Below are 16702 nucleotides of genomic sequence, written 5' to 3'. Positions count from 1 at the left end.
CACCATCAGTGTGTATGGTGCTTTGAGTAAGATTTATGGTGGGACATTGCTCATCTTAGTCTCTCTAAGGCACCTTGAGCAAGATTGCACCTTACCCCCCAACCACAGCAAGGTATTTATTTGAATTTATTGAGGAGCTCATGGGTGTGTAGATGTTTCTCTTCATTTTAATGAACACTTGAGGCCCTTGTTCTCAAAGGTCATATGATGGAAGAAGGAGAAAAAGCAGGCAAGTATATAATCAATTAATGTTTGTGTATACAGTACAGTTGATCTAAAGTGTAAGTTCTGGGCCAGGCGTGGCGGCTCACACCTGTAATCCCAGCACTTTGGGAGGCCTAGATGGGTGAATCACTTGAGGTCAGGAGTTCGAGACCAGCCTGGCCAACATGATGAAATCCCATCTCTACCAATAAATACGAAAATTAGTTGGGCATGGTGTTGTGCTGTAGTCCCAGCTACTAGGGAGGCTGAGGTGGGAGAATTGCTTGAATCTGGGAGGCAGAGGTTGGAGTTAGCCGAGATTGTGCCACTGCACTCCAGGCTTTCTACCTTGGTTTTATTTTACTTATGTTTAGTTGGTTGTTTGAGGAACTTGGCAATCTGTTCTTATTAATATATATGATTTTTCATTTAAGCAGACATGTCTATACTGCTGTATATATTTACCTTTATTCTTTTTTTTTTTTTTTTTTTTTTTGAGACAGAGTCTTGCTCTATCACCAGGCTGGAGTGCAGTGGCGCGATCTCTGCTCACTGCAACCTCCGGCTCCCACGTTCAGGTGATTCTTCTGCCTCAGTCTCCTGAGTAGCTGTGACTACAGGCACACACCACCACGCCCAGCTAATTTTTGTATTTTTAGTAGAGACAGGGTTTTACCATGTTTGCCAGGATGGTCTCCATCTCTTGACCTTGTGATCCACCTACCTCGGCCTCCCAAATTGCTGGGATTACAGGTGTGAGCCACTGCACCTGGCCTCTTAATTCTTTTTTTGTTTTTTTGGGAGGCAGGATCTCGTTCTGTCACCAAGGCTGGAGTGCAGTGGTGTGATCATGGCTTAGCACAGCCTTGAACTCCTGGGTTTAAGCAATCCTTCTGCCTCAGCCTACCCAGTAGCTGGAACTACAGGCATAAGCCACCATGCCTGGTCTATTTCTCTCTATTCTGTATCTATATGTCTTTAGTAATTTCATACCATTAAGTAGTCCTAACATAAATGGCATTGATCTTGTACTAACTGAACATGGACTGGGTCCTTCTCTTCTACTGTGAATTTGTAGTGTTATGTTAGCCATTGCAAGTTGTTTTAAATATAGTGAGTAAACAGGAGTACATTTGTGATGCAAATTGATGACACGAAAAGGTTGGACTCAAAGTATGATTAACTAGAATTTGGTTTTGGTGCCAACTTGGTGAATAGAATATATCTGTTTTTCCTTGTTAGTAGGTCAGCATCACTTATTAAAAGAAAACGCTACTTACATTTCCATTTGAAAAGATCACTTGAGCCTGAGAGGTTGAGGCTGCCGTGAGCTGTGCTTATGCCACTGTACTTTAGCTGGGATGACAAAGCAAGACCCTGGACAGGATCTCGCTCTGTTGCCTACGCTGGTTTTGAACTCCTGGCCTCAAGTAGTCCTGCTTCAGCCTCCCGAAGTGTTGAGATTACAGACATGAGCCACCGAGCCTTTTCTCAGTTTTTGTGGGGTTGGAAATGTGCCTTGTTTTCTGTACTCTTATATTACTACAAAGAGATTTAAATAAAATCTTTTAACATATATTCTGTTATAGGTGAATAGGTGACTCCCTTGTTTAAGAATCATTGTAGAAGATGAGAATACCAAAAAGTTTTTAAAAAGGCAAGGGAATGGAGAACAAAATTCAGCTGTGGGCAAGGAGATGGGATAGGGAAAAGATAAATATTCCTATCCTCAGGCCGTGTTGCTGGTTTCATCTGTTTTATAAGTTATGTTAAATATATTTTGCATGTGTCCAGTATGTTAAATAATAACCTGGTTTGCAAATTCGGATCTTTTTTTTTTCCTTTAAGATAGGGTCTCACTTGGTCATCCAGACTGGAGTGCAGCGGCATAAACATGACTTATTGCAGCCTTGACTTTCTGGGCTCAAGTGATCCTTCCATCTCAGCCTCCTGAGCAGCTGGGACTGCAAGCACAAGCCACTGCATGCAGCTGATTTATTTTTAGTAGAGATGAGGTCTCATATGTTGCCCAGACTGGTCTGGAACTTCTGAACTCAAGGAATCTTCCTGCCTGGGCCTCCCAAAGTGCTGGGATTATAGGCACTGTAGCTGGTCTTGGATTTTATTTATTTATTTAATTTTAACTCTTTTTTTGTGGGGGGACAGGGTCTCACTCTGTTGCCCAGCCTGGAGTACCATGGTGCCCTCATAGTTTGCTGCAGCCTGTACCTCCTAGGCTCATGTGATCCTCTTGCCTCAGCCTCCCGAGTAACTGGGACTACAGACATGCACCACCACGCTTAGCTAATTATTTTCTATTTTTGTAGAGATGAGGTCACACTCTGTTGCCCAGTGTATTCATTTGTTCTCACACTGCTCATAAAGACATACCTGAGACTGGATAATTTACAAAGAAAAGAGGTTTAATTGACTCACAGTTCCGCATGGCTGGGGAGACCTCACAATCATAGCGCAAGACAAGGAGGAGCAAAGTCGTGTCTTACATGGATGGTGGCAGTCGAGAGCTTGTGTAGGGAACTCCCCTTTATAAAACCATCTAATCTCATGAGACTTATTCACTATCATGAGAATAGCATGGGAAAGACCCACCCCCATGATTCAATTACCTCCCACCTGTCCCTTGCACAACACGTGGGAATTGGAGCTACAATTCAAGATGAGATTTGGTTGGGGACACAGCCAAACCATATCACCCAGGATGAATCTTGAGCTCCTGAGATCAAGTAGTCCTCCCCAGTCAACCTCCCAAAGTGCTGGGATTACAGGCATGAGCCACTGTACTTGGCCGTTTTAGATTAATTTAAAAAACATTTAAAAATTATTTTTGTTTTTTTTTGAGACAGGGTCTCTGTCACCCAGGCTGGAGTGCAGTGGCACCATCAGGGCTTATTGCAGCCTTGACCTCCCCGGCTCAAGCTATCCTCCCACCTAGGCCCTCCTGAGTAGTTGGGACTACAGGCATGTGCCACCATACCCAGCTAATCTTTTTTGAACTTTATAGAGATGAGGTCTCACTATATTGCCCAGGCTGGTCCCCTGAGCTAAAATGATCCTCCCACCTTGACCTCCCAAAGTGCTGGGATTACAGGTGTGAGCCACCATCCCCAGCCTAGGTTTTTGAGAGAGTTTTGCTCTTGTCCAGGCTGGAGTGCAATGGCATGATCTTGGCTCACTACAACGCCTGCCTCCTTGGTTCAAGCGATTCTCCTGCCTCAGCCTCCCGAGTAGCTGGGATTACAGGCATGTACCACCATGTCGGATAATTTTGTATTTTTAATTGAGATAGGGTTTCACCATGCTGGTCAGGCTGGTCTCGAACTCCTGACCTCAGGTGATCCACCTGCCTCAGCCTCCCAAAGTCCTGGAATTACAGGTGTGAGCCACTGTGCCCTGCCCTAGATTGATTTTTGAAGCAATTATTATTATGGGTAAAGATACTTTATAAAAATAAGGGCCTTAGAAACCATCAAATTATTTACATTATAGCAAATTGTCTTTTGCTCTTTGTTAGTGTCCATTATCCATTACCTCCTTGGTTTTATTCTTTTGTGCTTCTTGCTTTTTGATTAGTGTTGGCATGATATGTCTTTTTCCTTCATTTAATTTTAAACTCGTTTTTGTCATTTTAACATGGGCTTCTGGTAAGCAGCATGTAGACCCTCACATTACCTGTAGGTAGAGACATAAATTTGAAGAGTTGCGGGTGGGGACAGCCGAAGATAATCCTTGAAAAAGAGTAGAGGGCATGGAAGACTTAGATGTGGCAGATAAAATCATTCCAGAAAGAGAAAGTCTAGCACTAAAGGGCAAAATACAGAGTGCATGTTCATAGCACTTACTATAGGGAATGGGCTTCAGAGGGGCAGCCTCTGAGGGAGAACAGTGATATACTGAGAAGGACCTGTTACCCTGGAGAGCTTGGCAATGAAAGAAGAAAAAAAATAGAGGAAAATTAAAGATATTGTAGAAATAGTAATAAAGCAGCCAATCCTCATCTTCCTTGCCACCCACCCATAGAACAGTCTTTAAAAGAAACTGCCCAGAAGAGCATATGGCAGGAGCATGCAATTTGAACTCAGAACCCTGTCCATGACATGAAGAGAAAGGGTTTATCATTCTAATTACTCAGCATGTACATTTTATATTCTTTTTACACTTTTTGTTGTTTCACATGTTATAATTTTGTGTAGCCATTCTCACATGAATGCTTACATGTGGTTCCAGTGTATGTAACAGATATAAGCAAAGTTATTTTCCATGAAGGCAGGTGTTATGGACCTGCTGCTTCTTGGCATTTAAGTGGCTCCCAAGGTGACTTTCTGCAGAAGACGGTTTGAAAATCTTGCTCTTTAGTTGTTTGGTTGTTTGTAGTTTATATCCTCAGTTCTCTGAGGTGTCAGGTTGGTTCCTATTGAATATTTGTGTTGCAGTTGCAGTTGATTTTGTTTTGTTTATTCTTTTTTGAAATGTATGTTTTTTCATCTTTTCATGTATTGAAATATGTATTGACTTAAGGGCTTTAGGTAATACTGTGCTCAGCTTTAAATGAATGAGCTTTCTTTTTTTTTTTTTTTTTTGAGATGGAGTCTAACTCTGTCGCCCAGGCTGGAGTGCAGCAGCGTGATCTCAGCTCACTGCAACCTCTGCCTCCCGGGCCCAAGCGATTCTTCTCCCTCAGCCTCCTGAGTACCTGGGATTACAGGGGCCCGCCACCAGGCCCGGCTAATTTTTATATTTTTAGTAGAGATGGGGTTTTGCCATTTTGGCTAGGTTGGTCTCAAACTCCTGACCTAAAGGCATTCGCCTGCCTCAGCGTCCCAAAGTGCTGGGATTACATGCATGAGCCACAGCGCCTGGCCTGAATGAGGTTTTCTTTAAGGAACTCAGTCTACTTTGGAATATTAAGCTGCCTTTTTCATAAATTCAATAGATCAATAATAACAGAGACATTAATAATTGTATTAATTATCTATTAACTCTCTATGGCAGTCATTATGTGCCAGGCACTGTTTTGAGTCCTTTTTCTGTGTTAACTTAGCTGGTCTTCTTAAAACCATGTGAGACAACAGACTGTTATCCTCTATATTTTAAACATGAGAGAACTGAGGCAAAGAGAGATAAGTCACTTATTCAAGAAAATGGCAGATCCAGGATTTGAACCTAAGCAGTCTTGAGTGTCTGTGTTCTTAACCATTACTCTGCTTCTTCAGTTAACTTTGGATCCCATTTATACTGTTATTTTCAAGACTAGCAATTTTGGCCAGGAGCAGTGGCTCATGCATGTAATCTCAGCACTTTGGGAAGCAAAGGTGGGAGTATTGCTTGAGGCCAGGACTTCGAGACCAGCTTGGGCAACATAGTGAGACTTTATCTTTAGAATAAAAAGTTAAATAAATAAAAAGACTAGCAATCTTATTTAAATGACACATATATTTTGTTCAATTTCTCACCATTTTCACTGTTGTCGTTCTAGTTTATCTACTGTCTAGTCCACTGCGTTGGTCTCTTATCTTTGCTTCTACTCCTAATCTTTTTATAGTCTTTTTTGTTTAGGAGTTACAATGATCCTTTAAAGTATAATCAGATAAAGTATAATTTTTTGTGTGTGTGTGTATGGCGGAGTCTCACTCTGTCTCCCAGGCTGGAGTGCAGTGGCACGATCTCGGCTCACTGCAACCTCCATTCCCGGGTTCACGCCATTCTCCTGCCTCAGCCTCCCGAGTAGCTGGGACTATAGGCGCCCGCCACTATGCCTGGCTAATTTTTTTTGTATTTTTAGTAGAGATGGGGTTTCACCATGTTAGCCAGGATCGTCTCGCTCTCCTGACCTCGTGATCCTCCCACCTCTGCCTCCCAAAGTGTTGGGCCACCACGTGAGCCACCGCGCCCAGCCCAATAAAGTATAATTTTTTATGGAGACAAGGTCTTGCTTTGTAACCCAGTCTGGTCTCACTCTCTTCCTCAGGTTCCTCCACTGAACTTCTCAGTCCATTTAGGATAAAATACAAAGGTTTAGAATAAAATGTTTGGTTTGTATAGCCCTTCATAATCTGATAGTGGTACTTCTCTGATATCATCTCCCACCTTCCCCTGTGTTGCTGAGCTCCAACCACTTTCTTCTGCTTTGCACCTAAATGCTTGCTATTTCTTCTGTGTGGCCTCCTTGCACCCACAGATAATGCTTAGCTCACATCCTTGCTTGACTTAGGTATCCTTCAAATGTCCCCTCCTCAACAAAGCCTTTCCTGACTGTGATATTCACATTACCAAAACTCACATCACCCATTCAGCTTTTACCTTACATTATGTTCATAGCACTTAAGCTACTACTTGACCTCCTGAGCTTGAACAAGCCTCCCACCTCAGCTTCCCAAGTAACTGGGACTACAGGGGCACACTGGCATGCCTGGCTAATTTTTATATTTTTTGTAGAGACAGGGTTTCACCATGTTGCCCAGGCTGGTCTCGAACTCTGGAGCTCAAGCAATCCACCTGTTTAGCCTCCCAAAGTGCTGGGATTAACAGGCGTGAGCCACCGCACCTGGCCTATTGTCACTTTCATTTGATTGTAAGCTACACAGGAGTAAGATCTTGTGGGTCTTGTTGATTCAGTGGCTAACACGTATAGCAGGTGCTCAAAAAAATTGTTATAAAGGGATGAGTTCTTGCTCTGTTGCCCAGACTGTAGTACAGTGATGTTATCATAGCTCACTGTAGCCTAGAACTCCTGTGCTCAAGTGATCCTTCTTTCTTAGCCTCCCAAGTAGCTGAGACTACAAATGTGCACCACCACACCTAGCTAATTTTTTAATTTTTTATGGAGACAAGATCTTGGCTTTGTTACCCAATCTGGTCTCAACCTCCTGGCTTCAGGGGATCCTCCCGCCTTGACCTCCCGAAGTGGTGGGATTACAGGCATGAGCCACTGTGCCTGGCCTCAGTACATTTTTTGTTTAATAAATGGACTAAAGAAATGCCTATACTAATGTATTAGTGCTATGAGTAAGTGAAAGTGAGTTTGACGTTCCTCTTCAACTTTTTTTCTTTGGAACTGGACTCTCAGATTCAGATGCTTAGTATCAGGCCATTGGGTTTTACTCATCTCATTGTTTCTCCCTCACTAGGCCAGTGAGTCAGCAGTAATCCATCAGTTCCCTTATGTTTGTTGTGAAACATATTTTGGTACCTTTTAAGTTCTCAACTTAAATTATTTTTCATGAAAATAAGATTTATCTCATTCTTCCTGAATTGTAATGGTATGCCACACAAAATTGGGTACTTATTTTCTAGGAATAACTAGTGCCTCTTAGACATCGTATGTTTAAGCTAGAGCAATGTTTTTCAACCTTTTAAAAAATTATCTCTTACCTCCCCCAAATATTCAAATTTAAGTTAATTTCCTAGCTCCTTAGCCAGAGGAATTTAATGCTAAGGAATAACAAAGAATCTAAATACTAAGAAGTACAAGTTGAGCTTTGGAGTACCACAAACCATTGCAATAGCTAAGATTTTTTTTTTTTTTTTTTGCGTACCCTACCCTAATTTTTATCCCATTGAAAGCAATATCATTGTTGCTCTCTCCTACTCTTCGTTTTCCTAACTGATAATGTGTGGGCTGTGTTTAATTTACATAAGTAAATCAATTTCAGATATTTATTTTTCCTTGGATTTTGGTCAACCTTAATGAAATATGGATGGTTTTTTATTATGCCCTATACATATTTATTTAGACATGTTGGTAAAATAAATGATGTGAATTTTACTATTCAAGTAGGACTTTCAATTTTTTTTTACTTTTATTTTTTTGAGACAGGGTCTGGCTCTGTTGCCCACGCTAGAGTGGCAGTGGCGTGTTCTTGGCTTACTGCAACCTCTACTTCCTGGGCTCAAGCCTCCCACCTCAGCCTCCCAAGTAGCTGGGACTGCAGGTGTGTGCTACTGCACCTGACTAATTTTTGTATTTTTTTGTAGAGACAGGGTTTTGCCATGTTGCCCAGGGTGGGCTTGAACTCCTGGGCTCAAGTGATCTGGCCACCTCAGTGTCCCAAAGTGCTGGGGTTATAGATGTGAGCAGCCACGCTAGGCTAGTTTTTTTCATAACACTGTTTATCTAATAATAGTTTTTACCTTCATTATGGGCCCTTCAAATGCTTGCGATGGGGGAAAACATTACAATTTAAAACTGTAACGTAGATTTTAAATATTTCAGTAGTATTTCTGACGTTAATTAAATGAAATCTGAGACCTACTCCTGTTTTCTGAGCCATGCTTTCTAACTTCTGTTAACTTCAGAAGTTTGTGAATCACATTTACCTGTGTCTGTTTCAGTTATAAACCGGTGGACCATAAGCTTATTTGGCTACCCTTACGGGAGGCATTTGAGGAACTCTTTGCTCAGACATTTTCCAAGAAACAAAACTTTACGTTCTTGGGGCACATTCAGACCTGTTACAGACAGAAACGGTGGCATGATCTCCTGAGACTAATGCAGCATGTACACAAGTCTGCTGTTAACAAGGATGGAAAAGACAGTGAAACTGGTAAGGATGTGACCCAGGCTGCCATGGGGGAGGGCATGGGGCTGGGCTTTAGTTAACATATTAGTTTTGGGGAAGAGTAAAGCAATACAAATTGGAGCTTTCTAGGACTTTGGCAGAAGTGACTAATTATGAAGTATTGTGCCCCATTATTCACGCACAAAAACAGTTGACTGGTAATGCTGATGTGCAAGTACTATTTAGTGGTCAGTAAGGCACATTTCCTCAGAAAAAGCTTATTTCTAAGGAGCTAGATTCCATAGCCAAGAGGCTTTTGCTGGCTTAGTTTACTTCTGTGTGGTTCCTTATCTGTAAAGCAGGAATAAAAATAACTAGTCCAGAGGGTTGTTGTGAGGGATAAATGAGGCAGTTAATACATATATATTCATACATGTGGGCTAATTAGTGTCATGTCTGGCATTTTGTTAGCATTATACAAGTTTTTAGACTTAGTGTTTTGTGTAAGATGCTTAATTTTTGTGTGTTTTGTTAATTGTATTTGTTTGTTTAAAAGTTGTATATATTACAATTCAAAATGTGTGCTAAATTCTTGTCTTTCTTTTTTAGGGTTACTCATAAAAGAGAAATGGGAAGCATTTGGTCTTAGACTCAACCATGCCCAGCAACAGATGAAAATGACTGAAAATACCTTATTGTTCGCATTTGTAGAGGTATTTCTGTTTTTGTTATTTAGCTTATGGGAACGTTGATTTTATGCAAAACAATGTTTCAGGCAGGTTACTATTTTGTATTGTCTTAATGAAATAATGATTTTGGGGGAAGATTTTGAAAAGTGTCCTTCATGGTAATTATGGCAATTATAAGATCTTAATGAGCACCATCATTATTTAAATAAAAATTTTAAAAGTACAAACTGATAAATTATAATTGTATATATTCATGGGGTACAAAAGGGTGTTATGATTTATGAATATGGTATGGAATAACTAAAGCTAGTTAATATTCATCATCTCAAATACCGTTTTTTGTAGTGAGAACATTTGAAATGTACTGCCTTAGTAATTTTGAAATGTACAAGACATTATTATTTCTGGCATGGTCGCCATGCTATGCAGTATATATCTCAAAGGGAAGAAAGCTTATTTTTTTCTGTCTAATTAAGGCTTTGTACTTTCTTTTCTTTTTTTTTGAGACAGAGTCTCACTCTGTCCCCCAGGCTGGAGTGCAGTGGCACAGTCTCGGCTCACTGCAAGCTCTGCCTCCTGGGTTCACGCCATTCTCCTGCCTCAGCCTCCTGAGTAGCTGGGACTACAGGTGCATGCCACCATGCCCGGCTAATTTTTTGTTTTTGTATTTTTAGTAGAGACTGAGTTTCACCGTGTTAGCCAGGATGATCTTGATCTCCTGACCTCGTGATCTGCCAGCCTTGGCCTCCCAAAGTGCTGAGATTACAGGCGTGAGCCACCGCGCCTGGCCAAGGCTTTGTGCTTTCATTACTCTGTACTCCCTAATTCTCCAGCCTCTGCTAACTACCATTCTGCTGGCTGCTTCTTTGAGTTCCATTGTTTTAGATTTCACATATAAGTGAGAACATGCGATACTTGTCTTTCTGTGCCTGGCTTGTTTCACTTAGCATAATATTCTCTGGTTCTATTTATGTCATAGCAAATGACAAAATTTATTTCTTTTTTCAAGCCGAATAAGATTCCATAGGATTCCATTGTTTGTATATATGTATATATACAACATTTTCTTTATTCATCTGTTGATGGAGACATAGGTTGATTCTATATCTTGACTATTGTGCATAGTGGTGCAATGAACAGGGGATTGCAGACATCCCTTCGACATACTGTTTTCAGATTTTTTTGGGGGAATACCTGGAAGTGAGATTGCTGGATCTATTACTATTTTTAAAGATGCAATTGATGACAGCTAGTGAACTCTGGATTCTTTCTCTCACCATGTGTGTCTCCGGGGAAAGAGTGTGTGGATGTGAGAGAGGGATTTGGACCCGTTCACTTCATTGCCCCAATTTTAATCCCAGGGCATGGACATCTCTACTGTTTGCTGTCCTGTGACCCTGTAGGAAGGATCAACTTGGTTAAATATTTGTGGCTTGGTCATTTAAAAAAAGTTTGTTTCTGTGACAGTCCTTAGATGAAGCCCTAGAGGAAGCAGGAGTCTTACTTGGTGATGTTTTAGTAACAGAGAAGGTCTACTCAACCATACATTATGGGTGTGGAAAATTTGGTCATCAGAATTATTATTTTTTTTTTTTTGAGACAGAGTCTGACTCTGTCACCCAGGCTGGAGTGCGGTGGCGCAGTCTTGGCTCACTGCAACCTCTGCGTCCTGGGTTGAAGCAATTCTCCTGCCTCAGCCTCTGGAGTAGCTGGGATTACAGGTATGTGCCACCACACCCAGCTAATTTTTGTATTTTTAGTAGAGACGGGGTTTTGCCACGTTGGCCAGGCTGGTGTTGAACTCCTGACCTCAGGTGAGCTACCCACCTTGGCCTTCCAGAGTGCTGCGATTACAGGCATGAGCCATTGCCCCGGGCCCCAGAACTATTCTTTTTTTGTTTTTGAGACGGAGTTTTGCTTTTGTCACCCAGGCTGGAGTGCAATGGCAGGATCTCGGCTCACTGCAACCTCCGCCTCCCAGGTTCAAGCGATTCTCCTGCCTCAGCCTCCTGAGTAGCTGGGATTAAGGGTGCGTGCCACCACGCCCGGCTATTTTTTGTATTTTTAGTAGAGATGGGGTTTCACTATGTTGGTCAGGCTGGTGTCGAACTCCTGACCTCCAGTGATCCGCCCACCTCAGCCTCCCAAAGTGCTGGGGTTACAGACATGAGCCACCACACCCAGCCCAGAATTATTCTTAATAGGATTATTTCTAAAACCAATTAAATCTAGGAAATAGAATTTGAAGAGATAACACCAGTGTACTAAAGCCAAGGGATGTTGCATTTTAATCTTCAGTAGGTGTGAAAGGCAGTGTATGACAATCACTAAACACTCTGGGATTTAGACATTTGTCTAATCTTGGTATAGCCTGACCCTATATTTATTTTGAGTTTTAATAGTCACTTGGGCCTATCTGCTATCAGCCAGTTAAAGTATAGGCCCATCAAGTAGGAAAGATTTTCCCCGCCTCTGTTTCTAACCCTGCTTGCATAACTGTTCTTGGCAAGTGTGCCTTTATTTGACACATTGTTAACATTTTATTTTATCTTTTTCTAGGGTACATTAGCTCAGGCTGTAAAGAAAGGAGAGTGGATCTTGTTGGATGAGATTAACTTGGCTGCTCCAGAAATACTAGAATGTCTGAGTGGTTTGCTTGAAGGATCTTCTGGATCCCTGGTGTTGCTGGATCGAGGAGACACAGGTAGCACTTGAATCCCTTGGGATTTGACTTGGTGTCAAGCCCTATGGCCACTTTAGAGTGAGATTTTTTGTTGTTGTTGTTAGAAGGATGACATGGGCCTCCCAATGGAATTTGTTCATTCTTTAGATATTAATTTTCTGCAAAGTGCATTAAAGTGTTGTTGGGTGGTATGGGGAATGCAAAGAAGAATAATATAATTTGACAAGGTGTTTGAGTTGTGGATAATAGACACACTTATAAAATAACAGGTGAATGGTTGATAAAAGATAAATAACAGTGAATAAACATACCACAAAAGACTGCAGTATAAGATTAGATTGAATACATAGGTCTGGAAAGTTATTTCAGTGGGGTTTCAGAAAAGACAAGGATGGTGTGAGCAGCCAGCATCAGGCTGGCTGGGCCTGGGGTTCTGTGGAATTAGATAATCATACCTTTGTTGAGAATTTGTAATTTTCTCTTAACAGAGCCACTGGTTCGGCATCCTGACTTCCGTTTATTTGCCTGTATGAATCCAGCAACTGATGTAGGCAAAAGAAATCTCCCACCAGGAATAAGAAACAGGTGAGGGTTTGGTTCTTGGAGACTTTCCTTTTTTGCAACAGGTTCTTGCTCTGTTGCCCAGGTTGGAGTGCAGTGGCGTGATCTTGGCTCACTGCAAGTCCCCGGTTCAAGCAGTCCTCCCACCTCCCACCTCCCACCTCAGAATCCTGAATAGCCGGGATTATGGGTGCATGCCACCACACCCAGCTATTTTTTTATTTTTTTTCTGAGACAGAGTCTTGCTCTGTTGCCCAGGCTGGAGTGCAGTGGTGTGATTTTGGCTCACCACAACCTCCACCTCCTGGGTTCAAGCGATTCTCCTGCCTCAGCCTCCTGAGTAGCTGGGACTACAGGTGCATGCTACCATGACTGGCTGATTTCTCTATTTTTTTTTAGTAGACACTGGGTTTCACTATGTTGACCAGGCTGGTCTTGAACTCCTGACCTTGTGATCTGCCTGCCTCAGCCTCCCAAAGTGCTGGGATTACAGATGTGAGCCAGTGCGCCCGGCCTCAAGTTTTTGTATTTTTAGCAGACATGGGATTTCGCCATGTTGCCTAGGCTGGTCTCTAACTGGGCTCAAGAGATCTGCCTGCCTCGACCTCCCACAGTGCTGGGATTACCAAGACTTCGTTTTTAGATTCTCTTTATTTATAGATTGGTAATATTAATGTAACCAGACTTTAGAGCAATGCTTGAAATTGCGGCTGATAGAGGAATCTTTATTACCTTATTTGTCATATTCCTCTGCTCTCTGTAGGTGGTAGGCATATGGGAATCTTCAGAACACTGGAGAATTTTTCCCTTTGTGTTAGTATGACAGTGGATATTGTTGAAAATAAAAATCTTTCCTTCCTCAGGTAATCTTTTGGCTATTAGAAAAATTTCATAACACGATATAACAGGAAAACATATACCAGTATACGCATATTTTAGGAACACAGTCCTCTTTGGATGAGGCTAATGATTTGAAAAGGCCTTTAAAGTTTCTTTTATTTTTCGCCACTAAGCACTGACATGAACAAGGTACTTAGTTGTTGGTGTTTTATGTATGTAACATTTGGGAAAAAATAAATGACCAGATTTATTGTTGGTAACCGTTTACTTCATTTTGAATTTTAAAATAGTAACTTTATTAGATCCTCTCTCTTCATTATAAAGCAATAAAAGCTTGTTAGGGAAGCTTTAGAAACTACATTAAAGTAGTTGTTTTCTCTTCAACCATTTTGTCTTTGATGGTGAGGGGGCTTGTTTTTTATTGCACTTATTTTTTTAAATAGGCGATTATGATAAAAAACACTTGAAAATGAGGATAATTAATTCTTATTTTTGTATCTTTTTTTTTTTTTTTTGAGATGGAGTCTCCCTCTGTCGCCCAGGCTGGAGTGCAGTGGCGCAATCTCGGCTCACTGCAGGCTCTGCCTCCTGGGTTCACACCATTCTCCTGCCTCAGCCTCCCTATTAGCTGGGACTACAGGCACCCGCCAACACACCTGGCTAATTTTTGTATTTTTAGTAGAGACGGGGTTTCACCATGTTAGCCAGGATGGTCTCCATCTCCTGACCTCGTGATCCACCGGCCTCGGCCTCCCAAAGTGCTGGGATTACAGGCGTGAGCCACCGCACCCGGCTTTTGTATCTTTTTCTTCTTGTAAGGACTATACGTAGAAGACTTATTGCATAGAAGAAACAATAATGGTATATTTTTGGTAATGGTTACATTATCCTTTAATTATGCTAAGTTTCTATATCAGGTTGAAAGACATTTTATACTACAAGCAGTTAAAATGAGCTGACATAGCTTCTTCTGTTTCATGTTTTTCTATTGTCAACATAGTTATATTAACTTCCTAAAAAGTGTTTATTATGTATTGTTTTACAGGTTCACAGAACTTTATGTAGAAGAATTAGAAAGCAAAGAAGACTTACAGGTTCTTATTATAGATTATCTGAAAGGATTGAGTGTGAACAAGAATACAGTGCAAGGAATCATAAAGTAGGTTCCCTTTGGTATGTCTTTATAAGCTCTTTCTCTGAACATGAAAATGTGCTACTCGTGCACACACACAAATATGTATTCTTTTTTACTTCTAACTTGAGAAAACTGATGACAGGATTATTTTTAGATTCTCTTGTAAAGTTGGAACCTGATATGAACTCCTTCAGGTTTTTCTAAGGAAATTACATAGAAAGCTATGAATCATTACCTATGAGAAGATATAAACTATCAGATAATGCTCTCCTGATTACCTCTATATTCATAGCTGAGGGTTTGAATTCTTGGAGATGTACATGGCTTGCGTTTTGAATCTGTCTTGAAGAAGGTTGGTTTTCCATTTGCAATATTTATCCTAGCTATGTGGGATGTAAGGAGAAAAGGGTTAATATAATTGATTGTGTCAGGTTTGGAATTAATGGAAGCTTAGCCTAATAAATAATAGAGTAGTTACGTGGCTTGTGCTTTAATTTGAGACTGTTATTCCTGTTTTTTGTATGTCATATGGACAACGTGCAATCTTTTGTGTCAGACAACCTCAATTCTAGTATTGGTTCTATGAGAAACTAATTGTGTCATTCTGGGCCAGTAACTTAATTGTGTGTTCTCCAGAAAGAAATACAACATGTAAAAGGATTGAAATAGGGTGATATTAATGTTTTACTGTGTATTTGTGTATTTTTTCTCTTCCTTAATACAAATACTTATTGAGTGCCCTGGTGCTATGGTTATAGCTATGAGTAAGGCAGACAAAAATCCTGGTTCTTCTCATTGAGCTTTAACTCTAGAGGAGTCAGGTACTGTAATTTTAGGTTGTGATAAGTGAAAACATATAAAGCTGAGTAGGGTGTAAGAAAATGAAGACTTGGAGTTCTATTTTTTTTTTTTTTTGGATACAGGAGCTTTGCTTTGTTGTGCAGGCTGGTCTTAAACCCCTGGCCTCAAGTGATCCGCCAGCCTTAGCCTCCCAAAGTGCTGGAATTACAGGGATGAGCTACAGCACCTGGTCCTGAAGTCCTGTATTAAATAGATTAGTCAACAAGGCATGTGTTTAGAATGCTTCAGAATGGTTTACCACAACACACCCTAAATTGGAATACTTTTTGGTAGCCAAGAATATTTGGACAAAAGTGTAAATACGTATAGTTAAGATTCCAGATGCTAAAGGTAAACTTTTATAAGTGCCTTATTTTAACTAAAGAGGTAGATAAAGGATAAAATTAGGCACTTATAAAATACTGATAGTACAAGTAGTATATATTCCATATATTAAAAACCCAGTTCCAAAACATAGGTTCTTTCTACACAAAAATATTTTGAAATATTTTGAAAATATTTTGAAAATATTTGTGTATTTTTGCTATCTACAAAAATATTTTGTTAGGTAGCAAAGAGGCAAGATAAAGCTCATTTGGGCAGGAACTTGAATTTCATCTGTGATGCATGCATACTTGGTTTCATTTGATCTTGTGGTGCTAATTGATCATGAATTTCACAAAGTGCAAGACCTTCATGTTTCAGTCTGAAACTTTTCCCATCCTGTCATCATCTGGACTTCTTTTTTTTTTTTTTTTTTTTTTTTTTTTGAGACGGAGTCTTGCTCTGTCTCCCAGGTTGGAGTGCAGTGGCGCGATCTCGGCTCACTGCAAGCTCCGCCTCCCGGGTTCACGCCATTCTCCTGCCTCAGCCTCCCAAGTAGCCCGCCAACACGCCCGGCTAATTTTTTGTATTTTTAGTAGAAACGGGGTTTCACCGTGTTAGCCAAGATGGTCTCGATCTCCTGACCTCGTGATCCGCCCGTCTCGGCCTCCCAAAGTGCTGGGATTACAGGCGTGAGCCACCGCGCCCGGCCCATCATCTGGACTTCTAAAGTGTGGTAGTGACAATAGTAATGGCCATCGTATCCTCCTGCTTTTTAACGTTTTGTCAGTACTAATTATAGCCATATTCGTAGCCTTTCAAAACACCATGCGTTGTTTGCCATGTCTTTGTTCGTCCCCATTTTAGATTGCATAGGAACTTTCTTTGTCCCTTAAGCTTGAACAGACTC

At 40.9% G+C, this 16702-nt stretch overlaps 1 protein-coding gene across 1 annotated transcript in view; it reads left to right on the top strand.

Moving 5' to 3' along the window:
* MDN1 (midasin AAA ATPase 1) overlaps positions 1-16702 on the top strand; it is a 189299-nt gene that overhangs the window by 59948 nt on the left and 112649 nt on the right. The window contains exons 18-22 of the mRNA XM_003822877.6: positions 8554-8765; positions 9330-9433; positions 11969-12113; positions 12581-12677; positions 14539-14652. Of these exons, the coding sequence (XP_003822925.4) occupies positions 8554-8765; positions 9330-9433; positions 11969-12113; positions 12581-12677; positions 14539-14652 (672 nt within the window). The remainder of the gene's footprint in view (positions 1-8553; positions 8766-9329; positions 9434-11968; positions 12114-12580; positions 12678-14538; positions 14653-16702) is intronic.

The sequence above is a fragment of the Pan paniscus genome, chromosome 5 (assembly GCF_029289425.2).
Source record: "Pan paniscus chromosome 5, NHGRI_mPanPan1-v2.0_pri, whole genome shotgun sequence".
Lineage (NCBI taxonomy): Eukaryota > Metazoa > Chordata > Mammalia > Primates > Hominidae > Pan > Pan paniscus.
The sequence above is the reverse complement of the archived record's forward strand: the minus strand, read 5'-3'. Positions and strand labels throughout refer to the sequence as shown.